Source organism: Dipodomys spectabilis, unplaced genomic scaffold (genome assembly GCF_019054845.1).
Source record: "Dipodomys spectabilis isolate Male_0828 unplaced genomic scaffold, ASM1905484v1 ptg000002l, whole genome shotgun sequence".
Taxonomy (NCBI): Eukaryota; Metazoa; Chordata; class Mammalia; order Rodentia; family Heteromyidae; genus Dipodomys; species Dipodomys spectabilis.
This window is the reverse complement of record NW_024870679.1, coordinates 36233413-36259824: the sequence shown is the minus strand read 5'-3', so window position 1 is coordinate 36259824 and position 26412 is coordinate 36233413. Positions and strand designations below refer to the sequence as shown.

The 26412-nt window shown below is 39.1% G+C and overlaps 1 protein-coding gene across 1 annotated transcript in view; it reads left to right on the top strand.

Moving 5' to 3' along the window:
- Positions 1-4654: 4654 nt before the first annotated feature.
- Positions 4655-26412, top strand: part of Il23r (interleukin 23 receptor) — a 60142-nt gene continuing 38384 nt past the window's right edge. The window contains exons 1-4 of the mRNA XM_042683913.1: positions 4655-4754; positions 6709-7005; positions 15000-15123; positions 24520-24680. Coding sequence (XP_042539847.1) covers positions 4685-4754; positions 6709-7005; positions 15000-15123; positions 24520-24680 — 652 coding nt within the window. The 5' untranslated portion in view covers positions 4655-4684. The remainder of the gene's footprint in view (positions 4755-6708; positions 7006-14999; positions 15124-24519; positions 24681-26412) is intronic.

Here is a 26412-nt window from a genome sequence, read left to right as displayed (position 1 = left end):
AGTTTATTGGAAGCCAGGCACTGGGGCTCATGCTTGTCCTCCTAGCTACTAAATAGTCTGTGTTCTGGAGGATTGACATTCCAGGCTAACCCAGGCAGAAAAGGTCACCAGATTCCATCCCCAGATAACCAGCAAAAAGGTAGGCTGGAGATGTGGCTCAAATGGTAGAGTACCAGTTTAGCAATCTTGAAGCCCTGAGTTCAAATCATAGCACTTTCTAAGGAGGAGGAGGAGGAGGAGGAGGAGAAGCAGCAGCTTATGGTGAAAACAAGTAAATGAATAAATAAATGGCTTGTTACTTTAATGGAAAGAAAGAACTACATGGACTGAAAAGGAGGAGATAAGAAAACAGGTTACAGAAAAGCACCCTGGCGATGCCTATGATAAGCCAACCAAATATTCTGTTAATATATTATTTGCTCATGGAACCCTGTTAAGTTATAGATAGTAATTCAAAGGAGCGGATCTATGAATGAACCATTGTAAATAATACAAAAATGGAACTTTACTGTAGCTAATAACCATTACATCTTTAATGTCAGAATAATTCCTGGCACATTCAAGATGATCAAATGTGTCTTTTGATAAATGGATGACTAACAATAACAGTCATACTAACTTTTCTTAAGAAATGTATTTATACACTCTTCACAGAAATTAATTCTAAATAGATCAGAGACTTAAGTATAAAGCCAGAAACCGTAAAACTTATTGAAGAAGACATAGAGAAAAAGATCCTTGACATTAGTCTGTCAAAGGTTTTTAGGATAAAACACCAAAAGTACAAACAGCAAAAGCAAACAAAATAAGTACATAGTTTTTTACCTTTTCTGCTCGTCCTTGACTTATACTAGTTATAGCAAATAAGAGAAACCATGGGATCTATATAAGAATATATCAAACTAAATGTCTTCAGTTTAGCAAAGGAAACAGTTAACAAACTGACCTGGTGACTTATCTTGCTATGAAAAGAAGTTTGCAAACTGATAAGGAGTTAATATCCAAAATATACAAAGAACTCATGTGACTGACTTGGAAACAAATAAAGCAAAGACAACAACAAAAGAAAAACAAATGACACAATCAAAAAGTGAGAAAATAATCCAGACAGATATTTTTCCAAGGAAGACAAGCAGATGAACAATAGTTTGGGGATGGAAGTGTGGCTCAGTGTTAGAAGGTGTGCTCAGCATGCAGGAGGCCCTGGGTTCAATCCAAAGCACTACTTCCCCCCGCCCCAAATAAAGAACAAATGGCCAACATGTATATGAAAGGATACCCAACTTCACTCAGCACCAGAGAATATCAATCAAAATCACAATGCCATCTCATCTCCCCCCATCAAGATGAATATTGTGAAAGATGAGAGAACAAATGTTGAGGATGTAAGTGGTGAGAGGCTAAGAGGGTACTGTCCTAATGTCATAATGGGAATGAGAGAATTCATATGACCCATCAATCCTTCTTCTGATGTATATTCAAAAGAAATTAAACCAGTGTCATATAGAGGGGTCTGCACTCCCTGCATATGGCCATGTTATTCTCAACAGTCAAGACATGGCCCATTGACAGAGGAATGCATAAAGACACTGTGGTTTGTGACATGAGGGTGATGCAACCCTTGTCATCTCATTGATTGCTAGCATTGATTCAGCTGATCTGGCTGGCTAGGTTGGTGTTCCTTCATTGTGCACAGTTCTGTATGCTTCTCTCTCTAAGCTGTGTGCTCGTGCAGCCTCCACAGAGGAAACTGTTCTTCAATTAGAGTGTATGAGTAGCTATGTTCATCTGTTAAAATCTCCAAACAAGTTCTCAATAGATTATATATATATATATATGTATATATATATATATATATATATATGCAGGATAAATATTCTGCTTTGAAGAAAATCTGACATTTGCAATAAACATGATTGAACCCTGAGCACATGCTAAGTGGAATGAATCAGACAAAAATGGTAAATATTGTACAATCTAAGTTATATCTAAATAACAAAATTTGAATAGAAAAAGTTGTATAGAATACACATAGAAACATACAGGTGGACCCATTGCAGCAATGGGAAGTACAAGTTGTCATGTCGGAAACGAGCTTTACAACTTTGGTGGGGGGTGGGGAGGATTGGGTGGGAGGGTGGGGGGAGGCTGGGAAGGGATGTGAAGGGTAAACAAAGGAGGAGGCTACAATGCTTGATAGGAAATGTACTCATTATCTTGCCCATGTAATTGTAACCCCTCTGTACAGTATGTTCACAATAAAAAAAAGAATACATAAAAACAGAGTCAAATGGTGGCTGGTAGAGGCAAGGGGTAAATAAGAAGGGGAGCCATAAGCTCAGGAGTCAAATATGTATCATGGTTACTGTAGTTAACAATAATGAACTGTTTACTTAAGATTTGCCTTTATGGCCTGACATGGTGTAATCTCAGCATTCAGGAAGCTAAAGTGAGAGAATGGAGACTTCAAGGTCAACCTAAACTACATAGTGAGATCCAGGCCAGTCTGGACTATATGGTGAGAGCTTATCTCAAAACAAACTAAGGAGTCTTTAATTCCCATATTCTGCCTAAGGAGCAGGAACTGTTTCTATTTTTCTATTTCTCCCTAATTTAATCCTGTTATACTAAGACAAATCCCTTCTAAAACTTAAAAATAAATCTAAAATTTATTTAAATGTAGTCACCATGAAACAAAAGCAATGGGAGGTGATGTGTTATCTAACTAGATAGCAGAAATCACTTCACAAAATGCGTATCAAACAGCATGTCACATAGTATCAAATCACAATCTTTACCAACAGTACCTCAAAGCTGGCAAATTCTCATAAGGAAACAGCTTTATAATTAATATCAAAATTGGTTACAAATGAAAACCACGTCACCTATTTTAGGTGTGAAAACTTTGATCAGATCAAGCAAGCAGATATGTTCTACTTCTTGGACGACACAAGTAATTAGAAATGAATATGATAGAAAAACCCTGACAAAGCAGTTCATTTTCAGTGATCTGGGTTTTCCCAAAGAGTGACATGATGTCAGTCATTTTGAAATGGGCAGCTTTGAGTTCCTCTTCAAGAATAAGAAATGTAGGTCAATGTTCTGCTAATGTTTCCATTTGCCCACAAATGAAAATCTGAAAGGATGATTGACAGGCAGGCAGTGGAGAAAGAAGACACAGCCCAGCCATCGCGGACAGCAAGTGCCTCCAAGAGGCTGAAAAGTAAAGGGATACCCATCATCCACATGCTTACAGACTGTTCTGTTTGCTTCTGAAACCCATGGCCACAAGGCTTTCCCTTGTTCTGAGGGTTATTTCACATGGTGGTTACTGATGAAATCTGAACTTGCAGCATTGATCAACACCTCATCACTTCTAATAATACTGATGGTATATTCCACAGGTAAGTAGTGAACTTCGAAATAGGGAGCTTTAGGACTTGTGTTGCCTTTTACTTATGCAGGGACGATCAACTGCTAACGAGAGATCATCTCTATCTTCCTAGGCCACAACACCCCTGTTTTTTTGTTTGTTGTTGTTTTAATCATCAGATGTTTTGTGCTATTTGCTGAGCTGTGTGTTGTATTGAAGTGGTTCTACTGAATTTACTGAATGGATTTTAAAAATATAGTAACTGGGTATTGGGTAAGTGAATTGTTGAATAATGTGACTGATGAAGTAAATTGCCTAACTACTTGTCAACTAGTGAAAGTGTTGTTCAAAATCTTTGTAACAGGTTTCTTTTGAGCTCTAAAACAAGGACTCTTAGTTTAAGTGGTGAAAGTGAACTATCTTTGTCTCGCTTCTTTTTTTTTTTTTTTTTTTCATTTTGTGTCCTTTGTCCTCTAGGAGTTTTTAAATTGGGGGCTTTTTTCAAATTTTGCTCATCAGAAAATGGTATTTCTAGAGTATTTGGTCAGAATTCTGGTACTGTTCAGAATTAGTTTTGAATTCATCATAGTAAATTAGCACTGAAACAGGGTCTGATGATGACAGAGATTAAATAAATGGAATTAACATTTTAATATGTTAAGTGAACTCCTAAGGTAATTCAGTAAATTTTAAGGACATACAATTACATTCTTCTGGTTTTTTGATCTACTGTTATTGTACCTCCTCTGAGACATCTATTTGTCCCCTTTCCTCCATTTCTGTCTTCCTCCTTTGCTTTCTTCATCCCTTCTTCCCTCTTTCCCTCCCTTCTTCCATGCCTTTCCTCCCTCTTTCTATTCTTCCTAATCAAAACTTCCTATTAACCAAGGATTGCTGGTTCACACCTGTAATCCTAGCTACTCAGGAAGCTGAGATCTGATGATTGTAGTTCAAAGCCAGCTTGGCCCGGAAAGACCATGAGATTCTTATCTTTAATCAATCACCAAAAGGCCAGAAATAGAGCCTTGGCTCAGGTGGTAAAATGCTAGCCTTGAGCAAGAAATAGTGCCCAGGCCATGAGTTCAAGCTCCATACCAGCGCACGCGCGTGTGTGCACACATACACACACAGAGTTTTTATTAAAGAATTGTCAAGAAAAATCTAATGCTTTTTATTATTTTTAATAAGTTTTTTATTGTGAAAATACTGCACAGAGGGGTGCTTTTTATTATTTTATTAAAATGCTACAATGTAAACTTTAAAAAATATTTTTTCCAGAGAGAAACAAAGGGCTTTATCCTGATTGGGAACATGAATCAGGTCAGGATTCAACTGAATGCAGTAATAGCTCTTTACATTTTCTTCAGTTGGTGCCATGGAGGTATAGTACTTTGTGTATCTATCTGTATTTTTTATCCACAAATAGAATATTAAGTAATCATTCCTTTCAAAGTATTATGCCAGGATCTCTGGAAAATACAAAACTGATTAGGTGGGGAAAATGCATATATAAAAATTTATATGGAATGAATTTTAAATGGGCAAGAACTGTCCAAATACAGGGGTAGTTTCTTAACTAGTCCTAATGGATAGCCCTCAGAGTCATATGAATATTTCCATGAAGAAGCTTATGGCTTTATTCTGGCATGTTAATCAATGTTAGAGTTTACAAACCCTTTATTGATGGTTACTATGTGCCAGGCTTTGCCCTAACCTCTTACTCCCCACAATAGCCTTGTACAATCCTACTATGTGCTGTCACTATTCCTAGCTCATCATTTATATAAACCCCTGGCCCTGCCCAGAAGACCAGATTCCTGTGGGACAGGCATATCTAGCTTTGAGGAATCCAAGAAGGAGATTGCCCAATCACTACTTGAGAGGTGGGGATCAGCTGGGCTGATCACAAGACTCCATATCCATCAGTGGCTAGGTAAGGTGCATGTCTGTTACCCCAGCTATTGAGAGAGCACAAGATGGGGTACTGTGGCTCGTGCTTGTCATCTCAGTGACAAAGGAGTCACAGACCTAGCATGAAGTCAGGCCCTACCTCAAAAATAGTCAACAAAACAAGTGTATGGCTCAAGAGTGCCTGCCTTACAAGCTCAATGCCCCAAGTTCAATCTCCAGTACTGCCCAACACCCCCCCCCCCGCTTTTTCATAACCTTGACTTCAATTTCCTCTGATGATAGAATTATTGTCTGCACTTCAACATTTAAAGATTTAGAATTTATATGTAAATGTTCGCTGCAAAAAGGAAATTCTCAATTAGGTTAATTGTATAACAAGTTAATTCTTTAAACTGTGTTCCAAGGCTAAAGCCCCTTAAAAATTAAAATAAAAAATGACCTCAATCATTAGTTTGATAAGATTTAGACGTACTTTAATGGGAGTGTTTCCAGGAAAACAATCATAATAAATTTTATAGAACTTCTGGTATATTTTTTTTGGTGTGAATTGCATTTCATCAATATTGTATTTCATAGTCATTTGGCTTTACAAAAATGGCTTAATTTATTTATTACTTTTCAGTGCTGGAGATTTAGCCCAGGGAAAGCATTCTATCATTAAGTATACCTCTCAGACAAATAATTTTAAATGAGAATGTTTTTTTGGTTATGAAAGTAATATATTCATCATGTAATTTTTAAATCACCTGATATACAAGTTAAAATAAAAATATTAATACAGAGATTACTGTTGTTAATAACAGTGTATTTCTCTTCAATTCACCTATTTCTAACATCGTCCTATATTAAATATGTTGTTTCACAACTTGCTTTCTAATTTAGCAATCTATTGAGAATATTTTCTCAGATTAAATTAGTGATAAACTTTATGCAATTCTCAAGCACTAGATTTTTGTTACTGCAAGAGTATAGTTTTATTCATTATTTTCATCCCTATGTTTTCATTTATTCATTATATTCATGACTTGCTGATAAAGTAGCTTTTATCTAAAAGGAAAGAACAAAAGATTAATTGGGTATCTAGAGAATGGGGTTTAGATTCTGCAATGCTGCTATTATTTCTAATTGATCTCCAATAAATGACGTTGCTTCATGATGCCTCTGTTTTCATATTGAAGTAGAAAAGCTAATTATATTTGCTCTTTAGAAAATTTGAGAAGCTTAATGTAATTCTGTTGAATACTATTAGATGCAGGATAAAAAGCACACTATAACAAATTAATCAATAAAAACATAGACGTAATCTTTTTCCATTGAAATCATGTAATTAATAGAAAAGAATAACTTTAAAGTGCAATAAGATACACTTCTGAATCTTTTGTAATGCTTTACATAGAATTTTTAAACTATATGTTTGTTTCCAGGAATTGTGAATATAAACTGCTCTGGCAACATCTGGGTAGAACCAGCCACCCTTGTTAGAATGGGTATGAATCTCTCTGTCTATTGTCAAGCAACAATTAAGAACTGCCAACCGACTAAACTTAACTTTTATAAAAATGGCACCAAAGAAAAATCTCACATCACAAGGATTAACCAAACAACAGCTCGGCTTTGGTATAAAAACTTTCAGGAGCCACATGCCTCAGTGTATTGCACTACAGAATGTCCTGGACGTCTTCAAGAAACTCTCATATGTGGAAAAGACATTTATTCTGGATGTAAGTATTCTGGCACTTTCGAAATACACACGGTTCACTGATGACCACCTATCTTATCTAAAACTAGATAGTTCCCCTCTTAGATTGGTATATGACAGTTGCTATGAATTCAAATGTCTGGGATTGAGGGGACTGATGCCCCCCTGTGCAAAGAAGAAAGAAATGTATGGTTTGCTGGATGCAGACTCTGCCCAGACCCAGCATTGGTGAGGGCCCAAATATTTTAACTCTCCCCTTGAGGAAGATGAATGCCTAATGTAAACTTTCTAGATTTTAAAATATTGCTGATGCATTTGGAAAATCAATTTTTCACCACTTGTTTTGGCCAACCAAGGCCAAAAAACAAATACCTTCGGACTTAAAATTATGCTATTTAGTCTAGTGTGATGGTTCATACCTGTAATTCTAGCACTTGGGAGGAGGCAGGAGAATTGAAGATTTGAGTCAATCTGTGTTCTATACTAAGATCCTTTCAAGAACAATAAGAACAAATTAAACTACTACTTTTTTCTTTTTTTCTTTTTCTTTTTCTATTGTGAAAATACCATACAGAGGGGTTACAATTACATGAGCAAGGTAATGAGTACATTGCTTATCAAGCATTGTTGCCTCCTCCTTTGTTTCCTCTTCCCATCTCTTCCCATCCCTCTGCCTCCCCCCCAAATTATTACTTTTTCCCCCTGCTTTTTCACTTACATTTTGTTTTTGTTTTCCCCAAACTAATATCCTTAAGCTGAAGAAGATTCCATTGAGACATTTTAAGATCCAGATTCAGGAAAAGTTGCAAAACTAGCTTTGGTTTTCACCCTACCCCTGGGTAGTTATATATACCATTGACAATTTGCTTAAACAATCGCAGAGTCTCTGTTGTTTGTCTGTAAAATGAAGCCAGTTATACTGGCCTTGTTTAGCACTGAACTTCAATGATTTAAACTTTTTGAATTGTAGCCTCACTGTCTGAATCCTAACAAATGCATCTTTTTTGATGAAACATAAGGCGGTTCTCCAACAATTCCTTGCTTCTAATACCATTGCCTCCCCCCTCCACTGTGACTTAGCATGTACATTACTATAATAATTTTTAATTAATCAGTTTAATCTTGAAAATAGATCCGAAATTCAATTTTCGTCCATAACATTCTGAAAGTATGTAAGTTACTGCAGTAAAGTGAACTGAGTAATTATAAGTAAGTATTAAGTAATTATATATGGACATAGATCTCAGTTCTTATATTAGGAAGGACAGATCAATCACTTCAGGACTGGTTTAATACAGAGATCTCTTCTGTGTGATGCCTTTGTTCACTGCCAGTAAAAAAAATGAGGGGATTTTAGTCTTTGCCTCTATTCTTCTTCCATTCTTATGGAACCAAAAATCAGTTCATGTTTCTCCATCACCTCTAGACTTTAGCTACAAGAACCAGACTAAACACCACTACCAGCAGCCATCTTTGCTGCCTGACCATCTGTTCTGTGAGGAGGCCATTGCCCCACTTACCTCTGGGAAGCTGACAGCGCATGCCTTTGAAACAGAGAACTAAGGAGAGGGACCAGTGATTTGAGAAAGAGAAATAGTTTAAGTTTTGGAGTCAAAGAACCAAATTAGTAAATGTAGGCCTTACCAGTGAAACTTGCCCTAAATTGTGGAAATTAAACCAGAGGCAAGCACCTTATCTGATTCAGGAAATCTAAGCTTGTCCACATCCTCAGGAAACATAACCAACCCTCGCTGCTTAAAGATTTTTACCATTTTTTCCTCTTAGGGATGAAGGTAAGAGTCCGGGGATATATAATCTCTCTTCAGAGGGCTAATAAGAAAGTTCCACAGTTAAAGAAGGCTAGTTGTTAATTTAAGCCAGAGGAGGAAAGGATGTGAAATATGTATCACTTGAGCTAAAAGACAAATTCCAACAAATCCAATTTCTGTTTGTTTTCATTCTGGTATTAAGGTTTGAACTCAGGGCCTTGCTTTCTCCTTTAGCTTTTTCCGCTCAAGGCTGGTGCTGTACCACTTGAGCCACACCTTATAATCATGAGTTTTGTTAGTTAACTGGAGATAAGAGTCACTCACAGCTGTCTGCCCAAGCTGGCTTCAAACCTAGATCCTGGGATCTTAGCTTCCTGGGTAGCTAGGATTACAAGGATGAACTACTGGCACCAGCTACAAATTTAGTTTTAAGATCTAGTTGACTGTATTGGTGATTCATGGGGCAGGACAGAACAAGTTGGGTTTTGTAAGGTGGAAACAAGGCAATAGAATAGTAGAAGAGAGTGAGGGATGTTGCTTTTTTTGTAAAAGTTCTCGCCAGGCTTCAGGGTGACTGAACCTTTTCAAATCGGATATGGTAAGTCTGATTTTCAGGAAAAACTGGTCTACTGGGGAGAGGTGATGACTTGCTTTTTTACACTTTTAGTTTGATTATGCAGCACTTAGCATAAGTCACTCCATTTTGGTTAGGTCTGTCAGTGCCCAATCCAAAAGCTCAGCTCAAAACAACGGTTCATTTCCTATAGATATATTAGACATATAGCCATTGGGGTCACTGATTACCCTTGACAGTCCCTCTAGTGTTGGCTGTAAGGGCCAAGCCCTTACACCAGGCCATGTTTCAGCTGACAGAAGGCTCTCCTTCTAGAACAACCTAAGAGAAAGTTTCCATTCTCTGTGAATGGCAGTGTAGAAAGAACAGCATCCTGTCCATTCAAGTAACTATTTACACAGACCTCTGGTTATAAGTATAAAAACATAACTACCATGTAAGAATTTATTCAAAACCATCTGGTTATAAGTATAAAAACATAACTACCAAAACCCTGCATCTGAGCTGAGTGTGCTCTTCAGCTCTGTGGTCTTAGCAAACAGAACTTCCTATTGAAGTAGGTCACAGGAAGGTTTGGAAAGGTTTTGTGGCATTCTAGAAATCACATTGCTTTCACCTGACCACTTTGATCACAGGATATTTGTCCTGAGAAATTAACTACATCAATGTATCATCACTGTGGGGAACAAAATGATTACAGGCATATTTTTTTAGACTAGAGAGTAAGACATAAAAGGTAGAAGATAAATGAGTCATTGCTTTCCCTGAAAGATATCCAAATATTTAAAAGTTTCTCTACTCTAATGTGTAATTTTGTGAAATATAATCTATCATAGTTTCCAGTTTGAGCCATAACCTTAAACACTTCTAAGATTTTTGTAACTGTGATCAATTGCTGTGATTAACTGCACACATATTAGGGGAAATTTGTTTAACCAAGCCACTCTAATAATGAGATTAAATCACTCCATGACAACTTTTTAAAATGCCGAATTAACATAAGCCAGAAAAAAATGTTTCCACTTACTTGTATATTTAAAATTTTAAGCTTCCTTGAAATAAACCATCTTTTACCTCTGTGTATAGTGTTGAGAGCAGAATTGTTCCCCTAAAGCCCCTTCCTATTCCCCAATAACATTGCTATTGCTATACAGTAGGTATCATTAAAGCAGAATTTGGTTGGCCCAGGCTTTCTTACGGGAAGAAATGGCAGTCTGATCTTTAATCCTCATTATCATCTCACTAAAGACACTGAATCCATGGGATAATCTTCACTGAGTGGTTGCTATATATAGTAAAAATGTAAAAATGTGCTAACTATAGAAAGGTAAAGAATCACAGACCCTGTTTTCTAGAAGCTCTTGCCTGTATTTTTTTTATAACACTTCACACACTTACCATCACCACCACCTTCCTTCCAAATCTCTCATAATTCACTAAAGAGTTACATACCCCAAGCAATAGTTCACGTGAGAATGAGGTGAGAAAATCACCTTTGCAATGTAAGGATATGATAAGCACTCAACATTTCATACGTTTTATGTGTATGTGTGCCAGTACCAGAGCTTGAACTCAGTTCTTCTTTCTCTCCCTTAACTTTTTCACTTACAGTTGGTGTTCAACAACCTGAACCATGTCCTCACTTCTAGTTTTTTGCTGGTTAGTTGGAACTAAGAGTCTGCTCTGAATTGAGTGGAGAGGTGGGTTTGGGAGAAATCAGAATGATAAAAGGGGTGTTTCTCAGATTTACACCTCCTGAGTAGCTAGGATTTATAGGCTTGAGTCACTAGTACCTTATTGGAATCCACTTTGTGCTAATAATAACATGGTGCTTCCCTCTCAGCCCAGTCTTGTTATGTATCCAAAGACCCTATATGAACTACTTGCCTCTTCCCTCTTGGCCCATTCTTTCTATGTATCTAAAGATGGAATAGGAAGGATTGACTCCCACCTTGTTTTCCCAGGTGCATACAGACATCAGGCAAGTCACCAAAGATAAGTGCAGACTGCCTGAGGCAGGCAGGGCAATCCAATCTGAGGATGCCTGTAAACATTCCATGGTAGGCTTAGCCTGTAAGGCTCTGAGGTCAAGCTGTGAGGCCAGGAAAGGGTTAAAAGGGTGGAGACTAAAAGCTGTATCCTCTGAAGGTCAAAGCTTCTAGGCAAGACAGATATAGAGCTGTTTGAACATTAAAAAGTTTGAAACTTTAGATAAGGGAATATTACCCTATTCTCTGCTCATGCCTGTAATCTTGCCCCATATTAAACTCATGTAACCCCAGTCTTCTTGCTCAGACCCTATAAAACCCTTGACTCCGATCTCACCTCCCCTGACACAACCTCCATACCCACAGGAAGGTCTGTGTCCCTCGCCGTCCTACCCTGTTGAGATGGAGTTTGGCCTGTTTCCTTCCATTCTCCTCCTTTTCCCTAACATTACCTAGCTCTCTTTTTTTCTCTTCATTCTTGATTTTTGTTCTGTCCTATTGGATACATAACAGAAAATTCCAGATGCCATTTGTTCTATCGTTGTTGGGATTTCACAGATTTCAGAGGCAACAGGAGTTTGAGTAGTGTGGTCAGAACGTTTTCCTCTGTTCCCATCTGGGACCTAAAGATTCCTAACAGAAGACACACGCTCTTGTCAAGATGGTCACCAGCAGCTCAGAGCTTACCTGCTATGACACCAAAGTTCTAATTGATCCGTCTTGAGTCCCATGCTTGATCCCTAAGAGAAATTCTTCAACTAGTCAGCATAGATCAAAGGCACACTTCTGTACAGGGTTCAGTGAATGACAGCCTTGGGGTGGAGCCCGGTAGGGTGGAATGGGGTAAGGTAGTGGGTTAGGGTGGGGTGAGGGTGAGGGGATCTGAGGGATGTCCATTCTCAAAGAGAAAATATACTGACACAAAAACTAACTTTATTTCCCATAATAAACCAAGGGAGGAAGAGCTGGCCAGGAGTTACGGGTAAGGGAAGAGGGCGGGTATGTGGGAGAGAAAGAGAACTAGCCTTGAAATAGAGTTCTGTGAATACCAAATTAAAAAAAAACAACTTTTCATGTGATGCTGGTGGTGGTAAATACACATGACATAAACATACATTGGTTTTTTACCATGTTTCCATACTCAATTCAATGACATTCAAAATAATCACGCTGTGCAGCTATCAGCACTTTCTCTCAAACCATGTTGCAAGCTAAAGCACTGTACCCAATGAGCAAAAAAATCCCCATTTCAATGCCCTGGATATATTTAGGTACTGAGGCTTGAACTCAGGCCTCATATTCTCACTTCACTTTCTCACTCTAGACAGGTGCTCTACCACTTGAACCACAACTTCACTTCAAGTTTTTTGCTGGTTGACTGGAGTTAAGAGTTTCATAGACTTTTCTGCCTCTCCTGGCTTTGAAGTTCAATCCTCAAATCTCAGCCTCCTGGGTGGCTAGGATTATAGGTATGAACTAGTGGTATCTGACAAGTTTTAATATTGAAGACTCCTTATGCAAGGGAATCCAACAAGTGTGTGTGTATGTGTGTGTGGCTTATTTTACTTAGCCTAGTATCTTCAAGTTTAATCCACATTGTGGCATGTTTTGAATTTACTTAGCCTAGTATCTTCAAGTTTAATCCACATTGTGGCATGTTTTAAAGTTACCTTCCTCTTACCACTGAATAATACTCCTTTGAAGAGATGAACACGAAACTTTTAAAGAGTGAATTATGTTCCAGAAGAAGAGATAGCTGTCCAGAACTGCAGAAAGACAAAACAAATAAACAAAAACAAAAAGGTCCAGACAAACCCTTCAACAAGACCCAAGAAACATGAGAGGTTTTGAGGAGGAAGTGAGCTAAATATCAAATACAGCAGAGGTTAAGAGTTCAATAACAGCCAACAAAGCCAGGGGTGCTGGTGGGTCATACCTGTAATCCTAGCTACTTAGGAGACTTAGATCTGAGGAGAGCAGTTTGAAATCAGCCTAGACAGAAAAATCTGTGAGACTCATATTTCCAATTAACCACCAAAAGCCTGACGTAAGAGCAGTGGCTCAAGTAATACAGTGCTAGCTTTGAGCAAATTCATGGACAGAGCCCAGGCCCTGGGTTCAAGCCTGAGGGATGGCACAAAAATAAAACAAACTAACAACAACAAAAAAGTCAACAAGGGAGTGTAGGGTGGCATTAAACTGGGGGGTATCATTAATGACCTTGGCAACAGTACTGATGAAACTGTGAGAGCTGAATCCTGATTGCTTTGTCTCATGAATAAATGGGAGAAGAGTAATTGACTCTTAAGATGTTTTACTATCGCTGAGTGTAGTGGGGTGTGCTTGTAATCCCAATACTTGAGAAATGGAGACAAGAAGATCCCAAATTCAATGCCAACCTGGTATACATAATGAGACCCTGTCTCAGAACACACACACACACACACACACACACACACACACACACACACACACACACACAGAGGATGTTTTAGTGATAAGGAGAAAGACCTTATGGTAGCTGAGGAAGGGAGGGCTTTTTTAGTTGGATAAATGATAATATTAAGTTGGATTATTTGTATGGATAATAGTCTCCCCAAAAGAGTAAGGGATATAGTAAAGTAGAGGAGGGAGAGGATGTTTGTCAGCGTTGCAAGGGAGACATTGGGGATGGAGGAAGGAACCTCGAGATGCTCAGTGCTCACTGGCCTCTCACACAAACCTAACAGCCCAAAGCTACTTTATAAAACCTTTTCCTTTCTCTCTTCCTTCCTCCCTCCCTTCCTGCTTCCTTTCTTCCCTTCCTCCCTCCTTTCCTTCTTTCCTCTCTTCCTTTTTCTTTCTTTCTTTTTCTTTCTTTCTTTCTCTCTCCTTCCTTCTTTCTTCTCTCCTTCCCTTCCTCCCTCTCTCTATTTCTCTCTCTTTCTTTCTTTCCTTCTCTCCTTCCTTCCTCTCTCCCTTTTTCTCTCCTTCCTTCCTTCCTTCCTTCCTTCCTTCCTTCCTTCCTTCCTTCCTTCCTTCCTTCCTTCCTTTCTTTCTTTCTTTTCTTTCTTTCTTTCTCTCTCCTTTCTTCTTTCTTCTCTCCTTCCCATCCTCCCTCTCTCTAGTTCTCTCTCTCTTTCTTTCTTTCTTTCTATCTCTCCTTCCTTCTTCTCTCTCTTTTTCTCTCCTTCCTTCCTTCCTTTCTTCCTTCCTTCCTTTCTTTCTTTCTTTCTTTCTTTCTTTCTTTCTTTCTTTCTTTCTTTCTTTCTTTCTTTCTTTCTTTCTTTCTTTCTTTCTTTCTCTCTTTCTTCCTTTCTTTCTTTCTTTCTTTCTTTCTTCTTTCTCTCTCTCAGTCCTTCCTTCTTCTCCTCTTCCCTCCCTCCCTCCCTTCCCTCCCCTCTCTCCCTTTCTTTCTTTTTTGCCAGTCCTGGAACTTGACTTTAGGTACTGTCCCTGAATATTTTTGCTCAAGGCTAGCATTCTACTGTACTCTACCACTTGACTCACAACTTTACTTCTGGCTTTTTTGTTGGTTGGTTGGTTGGTTAATTGGAGATAAGAATCTTGCAGAATTTCCTGCATAGGTTGACTTTAAGCCAAAACTCTCAGATCTCAGCCTGCTGAGTAACTAGTATTACAAGTCAGAGCTCAGCAGAATTCTATGATTTTTATGGAGGCGCCTAAGTGATACATTTTATTACAGATCCTCCAGATGCTCCTGACCAGGTAACCTGCATCATCCATGAATTCTCAGGCAGCATGACTTGTACCTGGGACACTGGGACACTCACCTACATAGACACAAAGTATGTGGTGCATGTGAAGAGGTGAGTACTTTTGTATAGTCTCACACATTCAGTCTACCCTGACCAGCCAGGGTCCTGCCACCAGCAGAAGTACCTCCCTAGAAATGCTTCTTATATCAAACCTAGTTTGATATGGGTGGCAATATTAATGTAAAGTGATTAAATGATCATCTGTAAGATTTTTTATGGTCTATTTTTTATTGTGAAAATACTGTACAGAGGGGTTACAATTACATGGGCAAGATCATGAGTACATTTCTTATCAAGCATTGTAGCCTCCTCCTTTGTTTCCCCTTCCCATCCCTTCCCATCTTCCCCCTGCCCCCCCACCCAATCCTCCTCCCCTCTCTCCCCACCCAATACTCCTCCACCAAAGTTGTAATGTTCGTTCTCGACATAACGACTTGTGCATCTCATTGTTGCAATGGGTCCACCTGTATCCCTATTTAAACGATTTGTTTTTTCCCTTCCCCTCCACAAATTATACCAACATCAAATACAGTGAAAGCAGGGGTTACACCATGGGGGAGAGACATACAAAGCAACAAAGAAATAATCTTATAAATGTGTTAGAAACAATCGCATGAAAGAAAAAGACATTTGAATTAATATCTTAGGGTTCATTTCCCTAACATCAACTTATCTGACCTTTTCTGCTTGTCTCAGACATATACTAGTTATTGCAAATAAGGAAACCATGGGACCTATGTTTCTTTGGGCCTGGCTTACTTTCATCTGTAGGATATTATCAGCAACAATTTACTTTAAGTTATTTTCAAGCAATACAGTCATTTTGGACATATGTAGAAAGTGATTCTAAATGTATTCTAAATCATTATTGTCATGTGTCAATAGTAAATACATTCATTCACACTAGAATTTAAGTTCAAATGGACAAGAGCTTTGTTTTGTTTGGCTCATTGCTGTACCTACAGAGGTTCAAATGATGCCTAATACCTAAGTGCTAACAAATACTTGTAGAGTGATATATTCTATAACTAGAGCTGAGCATTTCTTGTAATTTTTTTCTTCATAATCTACTTAACTCCTAACAACACAAACCACGAGCATTGGTTCATGACTATAATCCCAGCTGTTCTGAAGATGGAGACAGTGAGGATACAAATTCAGAGCCATGTGGGGCAGAAATTCAAGGAGATTCTATCCCAGCTATTCTGGAAGCCATAGGTAGGAAGACTAAGGTCCAGATCACCTCTAGACAAAAACACAAGACCCTACATGAAAAATAAAACAAAAAGGGCCTACAGCATGTTTCAAGTGGAAGAGTATCTTCCTAGGAAGTTTAAGACCTTGAGTTCAAACTCCAGGACTGCAAAAACAAAGTAATAGCAGAAAATTCATAGAGGAAGATAAAACATAGAAAAATATATGTATTCCAGTCCTGTCTAAAGTCCAGTGGTAAAGGTGAACATCCCAAAGCTAAAAATCGAAAATTCCAAAATGGAAATTTTGGCCAGGCACAGTGGCTCAGGTCTGTAATCTCTGTTACTTGCTAGAGGGCAATCTGGATAACTGTGATTTGATGCCAGCCAGGGCAAAATAAGGCAGGCATAGTGACACACTTGTCATCCCAGCTATGTGGGAAGCTTTAGTAGGAAAAACATGGCTCAGGCTGTCAGGGTGAAAACTAAAGACACTATCCCCCAAAATAACTAAAAGTAAAAGGGCTTGGGGCATGACTCAAGTAGTAGAGTGACTGCCTAGAAAACACAGAATCTTGAGTTTAAATCACAGTACTATAGGAAAGGAAAGGAAGAAAGAGAGAGAGAAAGAGAAAGAAAGAAAGGGAAAGAGAGAAAGAAAGAATATTTTACAAGGACACCAAGAATGTGAAATATTATAAAGATGAAAATTTTGCTGGGCACTGTTGGCTCATGTCTATAATCCTAGCTACTCAGGAGGCTGAGATCTAAGGATCACGGTTCAAAGCCAGCCTAGGCAGGAGAATCTATGAGATTCTTATCTCCAGTTAACCAAAAGAAAATCAGAAATGGTGTGGTGGCTCAAGTGGTAGAGTGTTAGCCTTGAGCTGAAACACTCAGGGACAGTGGCCATGCCCAGAGTTCAAGCCCCATGACCGACCCAAAAAAATGAATATTTTTCTCCAGCACATTCAAAGCATGAGTTCCTATAAGGATAGACAAATTAATAAAGCAAACATCAGCTGGGTGCTGATGGCTCATGTCTGTAATCTTAGCTACTCAAGAGGCTGAGATCTGAGAATTGCAGTTTGAAGCCAGCCCGGGCAGGAAAGTCTGTGAGAGTCTTATCTCCAATTAACCACCAAAAAACTAGAAGTTGAACTGTTGCTCAAAGTGGTAGAGCACTAGCCTAGTAGAAAATCTCAGGTACAGCATAGTGAGTTCAAGCCCCAACAACAAGCAAAACACACACACACACACACACACACACACACACACACACACACACGCATGCATCATATATTCATCTTCCAGTTAATGAAAAGAAAAACTGTCAGGAGCTGTGGGCTCATTCATGTAATGAATGAGGCTATTCATGAGGCTGAGATCTGAGAATCACAGTTCAAAACCACCTGGGGCAGGAAGTCCACATGAGTCTTATCTCTAGCTAAGCATCAAAAAGCTAGAAATGATGCTGTGGCTCTAGTGATGGAGTGCTAGCTTTGAGTAGCAAAGCTAAGCGACACTGAGTTCAAGCCTTAGTACCAGCACCAAGCAAGGGCAAGAAAGGGAAAGCAAGAAACTTCATGAATTGAAAAATTCATGGGAACAAAAAGTGTATTTCTCTAACAAACTACCCAATAGGTCTTTTCCATCCAGGAAAAAGCTGATTTAAAATGAAGGCTGTGGTTGGATAGAAAGTACAGTGTCAGGTGGCAAGCCCTTTAGATCCTAGCTTATTAGGGTATTTCCACTGGTAGAGAAGGAGAGTTTAACACTGGCAAGTGTCCTTTCCAGCTCATGTGGTTCTGTGTTCCAGTAAGGTTTTGTGTTCCAGGAAGTTCACAGAGACAGAGAATTTGTCACCTCAGCCCACCTGCTTGGCAAAAAGACACCAAACTCTCTCTGGCTGCCCAGGGGTCATCAAAGGCCCTCTCATGCTGGATTGAAGTTGCTAAGTAGAAGAAATGTATCTGATACCTAGAGAGAATGCTTAGATATGGTCCCAAATAATCTAAGGGCTGTGGTGTTAAGTTTCAGTCATTCTTTTAGGATTCAATAAGTACTTAAAAAACCCCATTTCCTCACCAGTTATGAGCCTGAGAAGCTAACTGAGGATGGGGACAAGGACAACTTTGTCAATTGATCTTTTCATGACCTCTAAATGTAACTGGGCCCAGACTTCCACACAGTAGTCCTACTGCATTTCACTGGTCAAGCTACATCTTAAAGCCACAAGATTATGTCATTGCTTTGTCTCCCATGTATGATTCCCCAAATCTTCCTCTCTTTGCCATATATTGATTGTCTACTTCCTATTTTACTGTGAGAACAGGAATGATGGCCCAACTGCCCTCATTTATGGACACATTAACATCTATACCCAGACGAGGGTATAGATCTTCTTTTCTAGCTATATCTACACGTTATTCATGTATTCTAGTACCATGAATGAACCACAGTTGCTCTAAGACCAACCCTCTACTCACAGACTGGATCTTCTGCCTCCTGGAAGACCTCGCTCTAACAACTTGCTTTATTTTCTGTATCATCACCTTCCCTGCCAGTCCTATCAGCTTTCAAACATGTTGTAGTGTTTTCAAAAACACAGAAGAAAAAAAGAAGAAGGTTGGGTGCAGGTGGTTTCTGCCTCTAATCCTAGCTACATAGGAGGCTGAGATCTGAGGATTGTGGTTCCAAGCCAGGTCAGGTAGGAAAAATCTATGAGACTCTTATCTCCAACTAACCACAAATGGCTGGAAATGGAGCTATGGCTCAAATAGTAAAGCATTAGCCTTGAGAAAAATAAGCTCAAAGACAAGCATCTTGGCCCTGAGTTCAAGCCTAAGGACTAAGAAAAGAAAAAGCCTCGAAAGAGCCCACTCTACTGTTCCTCTTATCTCCTCATTTCTCTTCAATTGTCTAGCCATAGTCAGATCTTTCACCTTTACTCACCACTCCACTGAAACAACTCTCATCAAAGTCACTAACCTTTTCCCCTAGCCAAGCTCCGTGACGTATTCTCACTCTTGTCTTCTAGACAAGGCACATTTACTCTGAAGAGCTCTTAGCCTAGCTTAGCTCTTTAATTCTTCCTTTTGTCTTCCAAGGTACCACTCCCTTTGCTTTTCCTCAGGAAACCTGCCCTCACTCCAGAACATTCGTTTTTTCCTTCTTTCTTTCTTTCTTTTTCTTTCTTTCTTTCTTTCTTTCTTTCTTTCTTTCTTTCTTTCTTTCTTTCTTTCTTTCTTTCTTTCTTTCTTTATTTCTTTCTTTCTTTCTTTCTTTCTTTCTTTCTTCCTTTCTCTCTCTCTCTCTCTCTCTTTCTTTCTTTCCTTCCTTCCTTCCTTTCTTCCTTTCTTTCTTTCTTTTTTTTTTTTGTAGTTTGTGGGGCCTGAACTCTGGTCCTGGGCTCTGTCCCTCACATCTTCAGCTCAAGGCTAGTGCTCTACCACTTGAGCCACAGCGCCACTTCCGCCTTTTTCTGCTTATGTGGTGCTGAGGAATCGAACCCAGGGCCTCATGCATGCAAGGCAAGCACTCTACCACTGAACCACCTTCCTAGCCCATTCTAGAACATTCTTACTTGTTTGTTCTGCTGCTTCTTCTGGACACTTGTCACATAAAACATCATGTACATGTTTGTATCAGCATGTACATGTGCTGTATGCTGGCTCTAACTTCATCTGTTTTGTCTGCAGCTGCAGCCTTAATATCCAAAGATATTCTTGGAATATAGCTGGTATTAAAAGAGTATTTGTTAGATTAAATGCTTAAATAATCATGTGATACTTTCATCAATATCACCACTAGTCACCTGCATTTATTGAAAACCTTTTTGTTGGGGCAGGGGATGGGGGGAATGGATGGGAAAGGGAAACAAAGAAGGAGGCAACAATGCTTGATAAGAAATGCACTCATTACCTTGCCCATGTAATTGTAACCCCTCTGTACAGTATTTTCACAAAAGAAAAAAGAAAACCTCTTTGTTAGAACCAGGGCTAGGTACATGGGTATATCTAGAAAGCAACTCTCTTCAATGAGAGTAATTGGCTAGGTATTAATTCATAGAGAGAGAGAGGAGAGAGAGAGAGAGAGAGAGAGAGACAGAGACAGAGAGACAGAGAGAGACAGAGAGAAACAGAAAATCTTAAAACTTTGTAACATGCAGTTCTGTAAGCCATACAGGAAAAAACAAAATTGTTTTCCTGCTTTCTACTCTCAATACAACACTTTTATGGGTGGTCTTTTCCCCACATACCAGCAGATGCCAGCTGGGCATCTCCAGTTCCCTTCTGACACTGTCTACCAAGGATAGTACCAGATCTTGTAGATTAGGAGCTTAGTCTCTCAAGACTGACAGATTACCACCCCCCACCACCACCACCGTGGCCCCAACACATACACAAATGCATGCATGCTCAGGCATCTGATACCACTCGAAAGCCCAAGGTTATGACTATGCCTTTGGCTGAGTAGAAGTTGGGTTTCTGGGGATCTTGTCACCAGGATCAATTGCTGACTCTGAGAACTCAAGACAGGCTTTATTTAAATTAACTTATTTGTTATAAAGGACAGTCACATGGAAGGAACATAGAAGGAACATGGAAAGGCAAGGCCCATGGGAAGGCCTGTACAAGTTTTATTATTGACTATTGGTTATCGCCTTCACTTTCATCCCTTCTATGTTCCCTAGTGGTGTGGGGTAGAGTCGGGGAGGAGGTGTCTGAAAAACACAGACCTCTCATTGTGTGATATTCCTGCTACCAATGTGTTGACCCCAGACTGGGTCCTTTTTCCTTCTTGGAATTGTGGGACCAGTCAGAGCACCAATAGTGAAATAGATTTTGTTTTCAGCCAAGAATAGGTGGACTGGAAGATAACTCACAAATCAACTGCTCAACCCTGGGAAGATTATAGACATACTGTAAAGGAAATGGGGGGAGGCAGAAGTTCATAGAGGGGAGAAAGATTCCTCACCATGGCAATTGTTGATGGCATTGGAGAGCATGGCAGGTAATACAGAACTGGGATTGTAATAAAGTTAGAGGTTGTCTGGTGGTCCTTCTGGCAGCGACCTTAGAGCTAGGTAAATTCTGCTAGTTTGCCTGAGGAGGGCCTACAGACATCCTGTCCTGAAAGATAAAAGTTAATAAGAAGCCAGAAGCTGGTGGCTCATGCCTGTAATCCTAGCTACTCAGGAGGCTGAGATCTGAGGATTGCAGTTCGAAGCCAGCCTAGGCAGAAAGTCTGTGAAACTCCTATATCCAATAAACCACCAGAAAACCGGAAGTGGTGCTGTGGCTCAAGTGGTAGAGTGCTAGTCTTGAACTGAATTGCTGAGGGACAGTACCCAGACCCAGAGTTCAAGCCCCGTGACTGACAAAAAAAAAAAAAATGTTAATAGGATGGGTGACAGCCAGGTCACCAACACAGTTCTCAGGGACTTGGTGAGCTCCTCTAGCAACCAGCCTCCATTCTGAACATCCCCATCTGCCATCTCTTTGGAAAGATCCTTACCACTCTGGAGAGCTCACCGGCTAGAGGAGATGTGTAGCCAGGAACCAAGAAGAAATTAAATATCTACAGTACTTATTTTATCACAACACCATGATATCTGTGTAAAAATAGTCCTAAGGAGCAATCAGCCATTATTATTGACTTTTTCAACTAAAATAGTTCTGTGGTCTGGATGCTGATATGACATAGATATTAAGAGCAGAAATAAAGTACCTAGTGATTAGGGTTGCTGTCATTTTAAGAATACATTTCCATTTTGACTTGAGATCTCTATATGTGTGGTAAAAGGATTAGCCACAAACTAGTTAAGAATGTGTTGTGGTTTTCTCTAACTGGAAAATAGTCAAAGATGCCCCACTTACCCATAGTGCTATTTTCTTGTTTTCATGCTTGAATTCCTACATACTATAAGGTTAGCACATCTTCCAAAAATTCTGTTTGAGCATTTATGTTCTTTCACATTTTAGAAAGAATATAAGGCACTTATATAAACATTTAAGCTTAAGTATATAATTTATCTCTAGATAGAAGCAATAGTAAAGCAATGTAACAACTGGGTATGGTATTGCATGCCTGTAATCTCAGTGTTCAGGAGGCTGAGACAGCAGGATCATGAGTTTGAAGCCAGCCTGGATACATGGGAGTGCTAAGCCAAGTCTGGGCTACGTAGAGACAATGTGTGTCTCTCTGTGAGTATATACACACAAATTTTTTAAAATTCTGTTTGTGAGTGTTAAAGTAGATATATCATAAACATCTTTGAATCCATAATCGAGTTTATTTCATGAGTTCTTCATTATGGGCAAAGTCATCTGTTCCTTTCTTTCTTATCTCATGTGTCTTCTTATGATAACACAATTATTATCATCTTTGTTTTACAAATGAGTAACCTAAAGGATATGGTTATATATCTTCCCCCAAGTTCCACAATGTGTCTATGAGTCTAGCTGGGATGCTCACATAAGTCTGTCCCTAGCACCCAAGTCCTTGTGCTTGTAGTCACCACCATAGGCCTGTTTTACCCCTCATGGTGTGACAGTGACTGCACTGCTGATGTGAGGAAATAGTGCACTGGGACTTAAAGCCCCGAGAAGAATAAAACTTAAATATAATTGAAAAGATTTACTAGTTCTGGCCTCATCTACATGCTCTATTGTTTAGTTAACAGATGATTCCTTTCCCTCATGTGTTCAGTTACCAGGTCCAGTGAGTTCTATTTTCAAAGTACTTCATGTTTGTCCCAAAAGACCTTCCCTTACCTCAGACCAATGGTCCAAGTCTGAATGAGCTCACAGCCTTTTTCTTTTGTGCTGGTCCTGGGGTTTGAACTCAGAGCCTAGGCATTGTCCTTGAGCTTCTTTTGGCTCAAGGCTAGTGCTCTACCATTTGAGCTACAGTGCCACTTCTGACTTTTCCTGAGTAGTTTATCAGAGATATGAGTCTTATGGACTTTCCTGCCTGGGTGGGCTTTGAGCCATAATCCTCAGATCTCAGCCTCCTGAGTAGATAGGATCACAGAGGAAACTACCAGCACGTGGCAGCTCACGGCCTTTTCTGCATTTTCCTTCCAACATGTTCACTTCCCATTCATCTACCCTATAAGAAGCTGTCACACCGCCCCAGAGCCTTACAAATAGAGACATCTGATTACATGCACGTTTCTCATCATGTGAGTGATAAATCCCCATCCACCAGCTGCTCATAGAAGGTCTTTTGTGACCTACCCTGCTCTACTTCCAGTTGCTCTCGCACTTGCGTTCCCCCAGAGGATTGCTCCTGAACTTTCTCAGGAATGTCATTGAATCTGCTTGGGTTCAAACATGCTAGTTTTTTGTTTGTTTGTTTCTGCCTGTAAATTCAGCCTTCCCTACCCAAGCTGCATCTCTTACCCCATCATGATCCTCCTCCTCCCCTTACCTTTATCTTATGTCCTGGCAGAAATGTCTAACTCAAGCCCCTTGCACCAGACCCTTCCCAATGCTTGTTCCTAGAGGTGGGTCATTTATGAACCGAAAGGCACAGGTAGCACAATGCCAAGCACTCACAATGTTTTGAGAAAGTCTCTGAAAATGTTTTATTTAAATTTAAAATCAGAGGAGAAAACTAAATGGTTTGGTTAAAGAAAATGTTGTAACATACTATATTAATGTGTCTGCCTTTACATGAGCATAGTTGCAAAACAACATATATCGATGTCTATGTGCATATATGCATATTTATATATGTGCACTTTGCATGTGTCTGTATATGCATACCTTTTTAACAGAGAAAGGAATCTAGAAAAGCAATTGATTTTAGAACCCACTAAAGTCATAGTATGGGCCCTAGTGTCTGTATATGCATACCTTTTTAACAGAGAAAGGAATCTAGAAAAGCAATTGATTTTAGAACCCACTAAAGTCATAGTATGGGCCCTAGTCAGATTTTACATTGTCTCTAAAAATTCAGAAAATAAGCCAGGCATGTAGCTCATACCTGTAATCCCAGTGCTAGGACAGCTGAGACAAGAGGACCGTAAGTTTGAGGTCAATCTGCGATACACAGCAATACCCTTCCTCAACCCCCATTCTCCAAAAAAAATTAGAAATTAAAGTGAGAGGTTTGATTCTTCTTTCCCTCCTCCCCACCAGTAAAAGATTGCATTTGGAAAGCAAGCTTTAAAAGGTATCACCAAAATTTCTGGAATAATTAATTAAAACTAACCTATGGTCTTTTCTCTCTCTCTTTTCACAAGTGTAGAGACAAAAGAAGAGCACCAATATCTCACCTCCAGCTATGTTAACATCTCCACTGACACACTGCAAAGTGGCAGAGAGTATCTGGTTTGGGTTCAAGCTGCAAATGCACTTGGCATGGCGGAGTCAAAACAACTGCAAATCTACTTGGATGATATAGGTAAAAGAAAAATTAAGATAACCTATGATGCCTTTGACAAAAAAACAACTAATTTGTGCTTAGTTGAATGAAGTCTATCTAAAAACAAAGCTCTCATAAAATTCCTGTAGATTATGACGAGTAAGCAAAAATTATTCATAATTTTGCCGGCCCAACGCAACTCAGAGATAAAGACTAGTCTCACCACATTGTGTATCATTCCAGTTTTCTTTCTACGTGGCTGTATGCATCTGTACAAGTATTTATTTGGGAGCTTATATTCTGAGGGCCAGGGAAAATAAGACGATTTACAGAGAAGATGGAAAGAAACAAAGGTTATGATAACAAGTGGTAAGTCTTATAAGGACAGAATATTAAATTATACTCTATATACTATTTGGGGAATTATGTAGGAGGTTTTTATGTTTATTTCAATAAGCTTTACAAAACACATCAAAATAATTGCAGAGACATCTTTGTAATCACCAGCCAGATTAACAAATGTTAACATCTTTTGCTTCAGATATTTTTTAGATCCTGCCTTTTTTTACTTACAATATGTAATAAAGATTTCTACTAATTTAATCTAAATTATTTTTTGTGTTATCTGAGTATTTAGTAGTTTAACCCTATATTGTTGGAGGATTACATTATAAACTGTATGGCCACAAGAAATCCTGTGGATAAACCCCCCATCTACTTCTTTTCTCTTTTTTTCCTTTTATTTTTCTTTTTTCTATATTTTGCCAATCCTGGAGCTTGAACTCAAGGCTTGGGCACTGTTTTTGAGCTTTTTGGCTCCAAGCATTCTACCCCTTGAGCCATAGCTCTATTCCTTGCTTTTTGGTAGTTAGATAAAAGTCTCACAGACTTTACTGCCATGGTGGCTTCAAACCAGGATCCTCAGATCTCAGCCTCTTGAGCAGCTAGGATTACAGGTGGGACCCACCAGCCCCTGCTCTCACCTAGTTCTTCATTGTTTTATTAAAATAAATTCCAAAACAATAATTACCTTTGAGCCTTTTATAACTATTGCCGAGTCATAAATTCAGGACTCAGCCAGAGAGTGCCAAGTCTGGATTCAAAGCCAGCCTGGCCAGGAAAGTTCATGAGACTCTTATCTCTAATTAACTAGCAAAAAGCCAGAACTAGAGCTATGGCTCAAGCAGTAGAGTAGGAGCCTTAAGCACAAAAGCCCAAAGACAGTGCCCAGGCCCTGAGGTCAAGTCCCATTTCCAGCACACACACACACACACACACACACACACACACACACACACACAACTGTCTGACAACTTTCCTGTTGTTTAAGGATTTAGGGTATATAAAGCCTTTCCTTTACCCTTTGGGGATTGCTAGATACAAAAATCACAACTAATAACTCCTCAAGTAATCATAACCATCTTAAGTAATGAAATGGTCAAAAAATATGTCCAATGCTCTGAATGTTAGATTCATATTTGAAAACATACACTGTTGACTGTGGGGTTGAACAATGGCTGACAACTACAGTTCTCTTGATTGCATGACTGACACTTTTTTTTTTTGGTAAATCTTCATTTTAAAGCAGGATACAGTAATACCTTCTTCTTAAAACAGATTCCTTTGAATGGATTAATGCTGTGTAAAAGTTCTCATGTCCAATATCATGGCAACAGAGTCACTGTTAGAAACTAGCTTATAATCAGTGGTGGTTTTAGTGCTATTTTCAATATAGCCTTAGTCATCACATCCATTTATTAGAAACCTACTG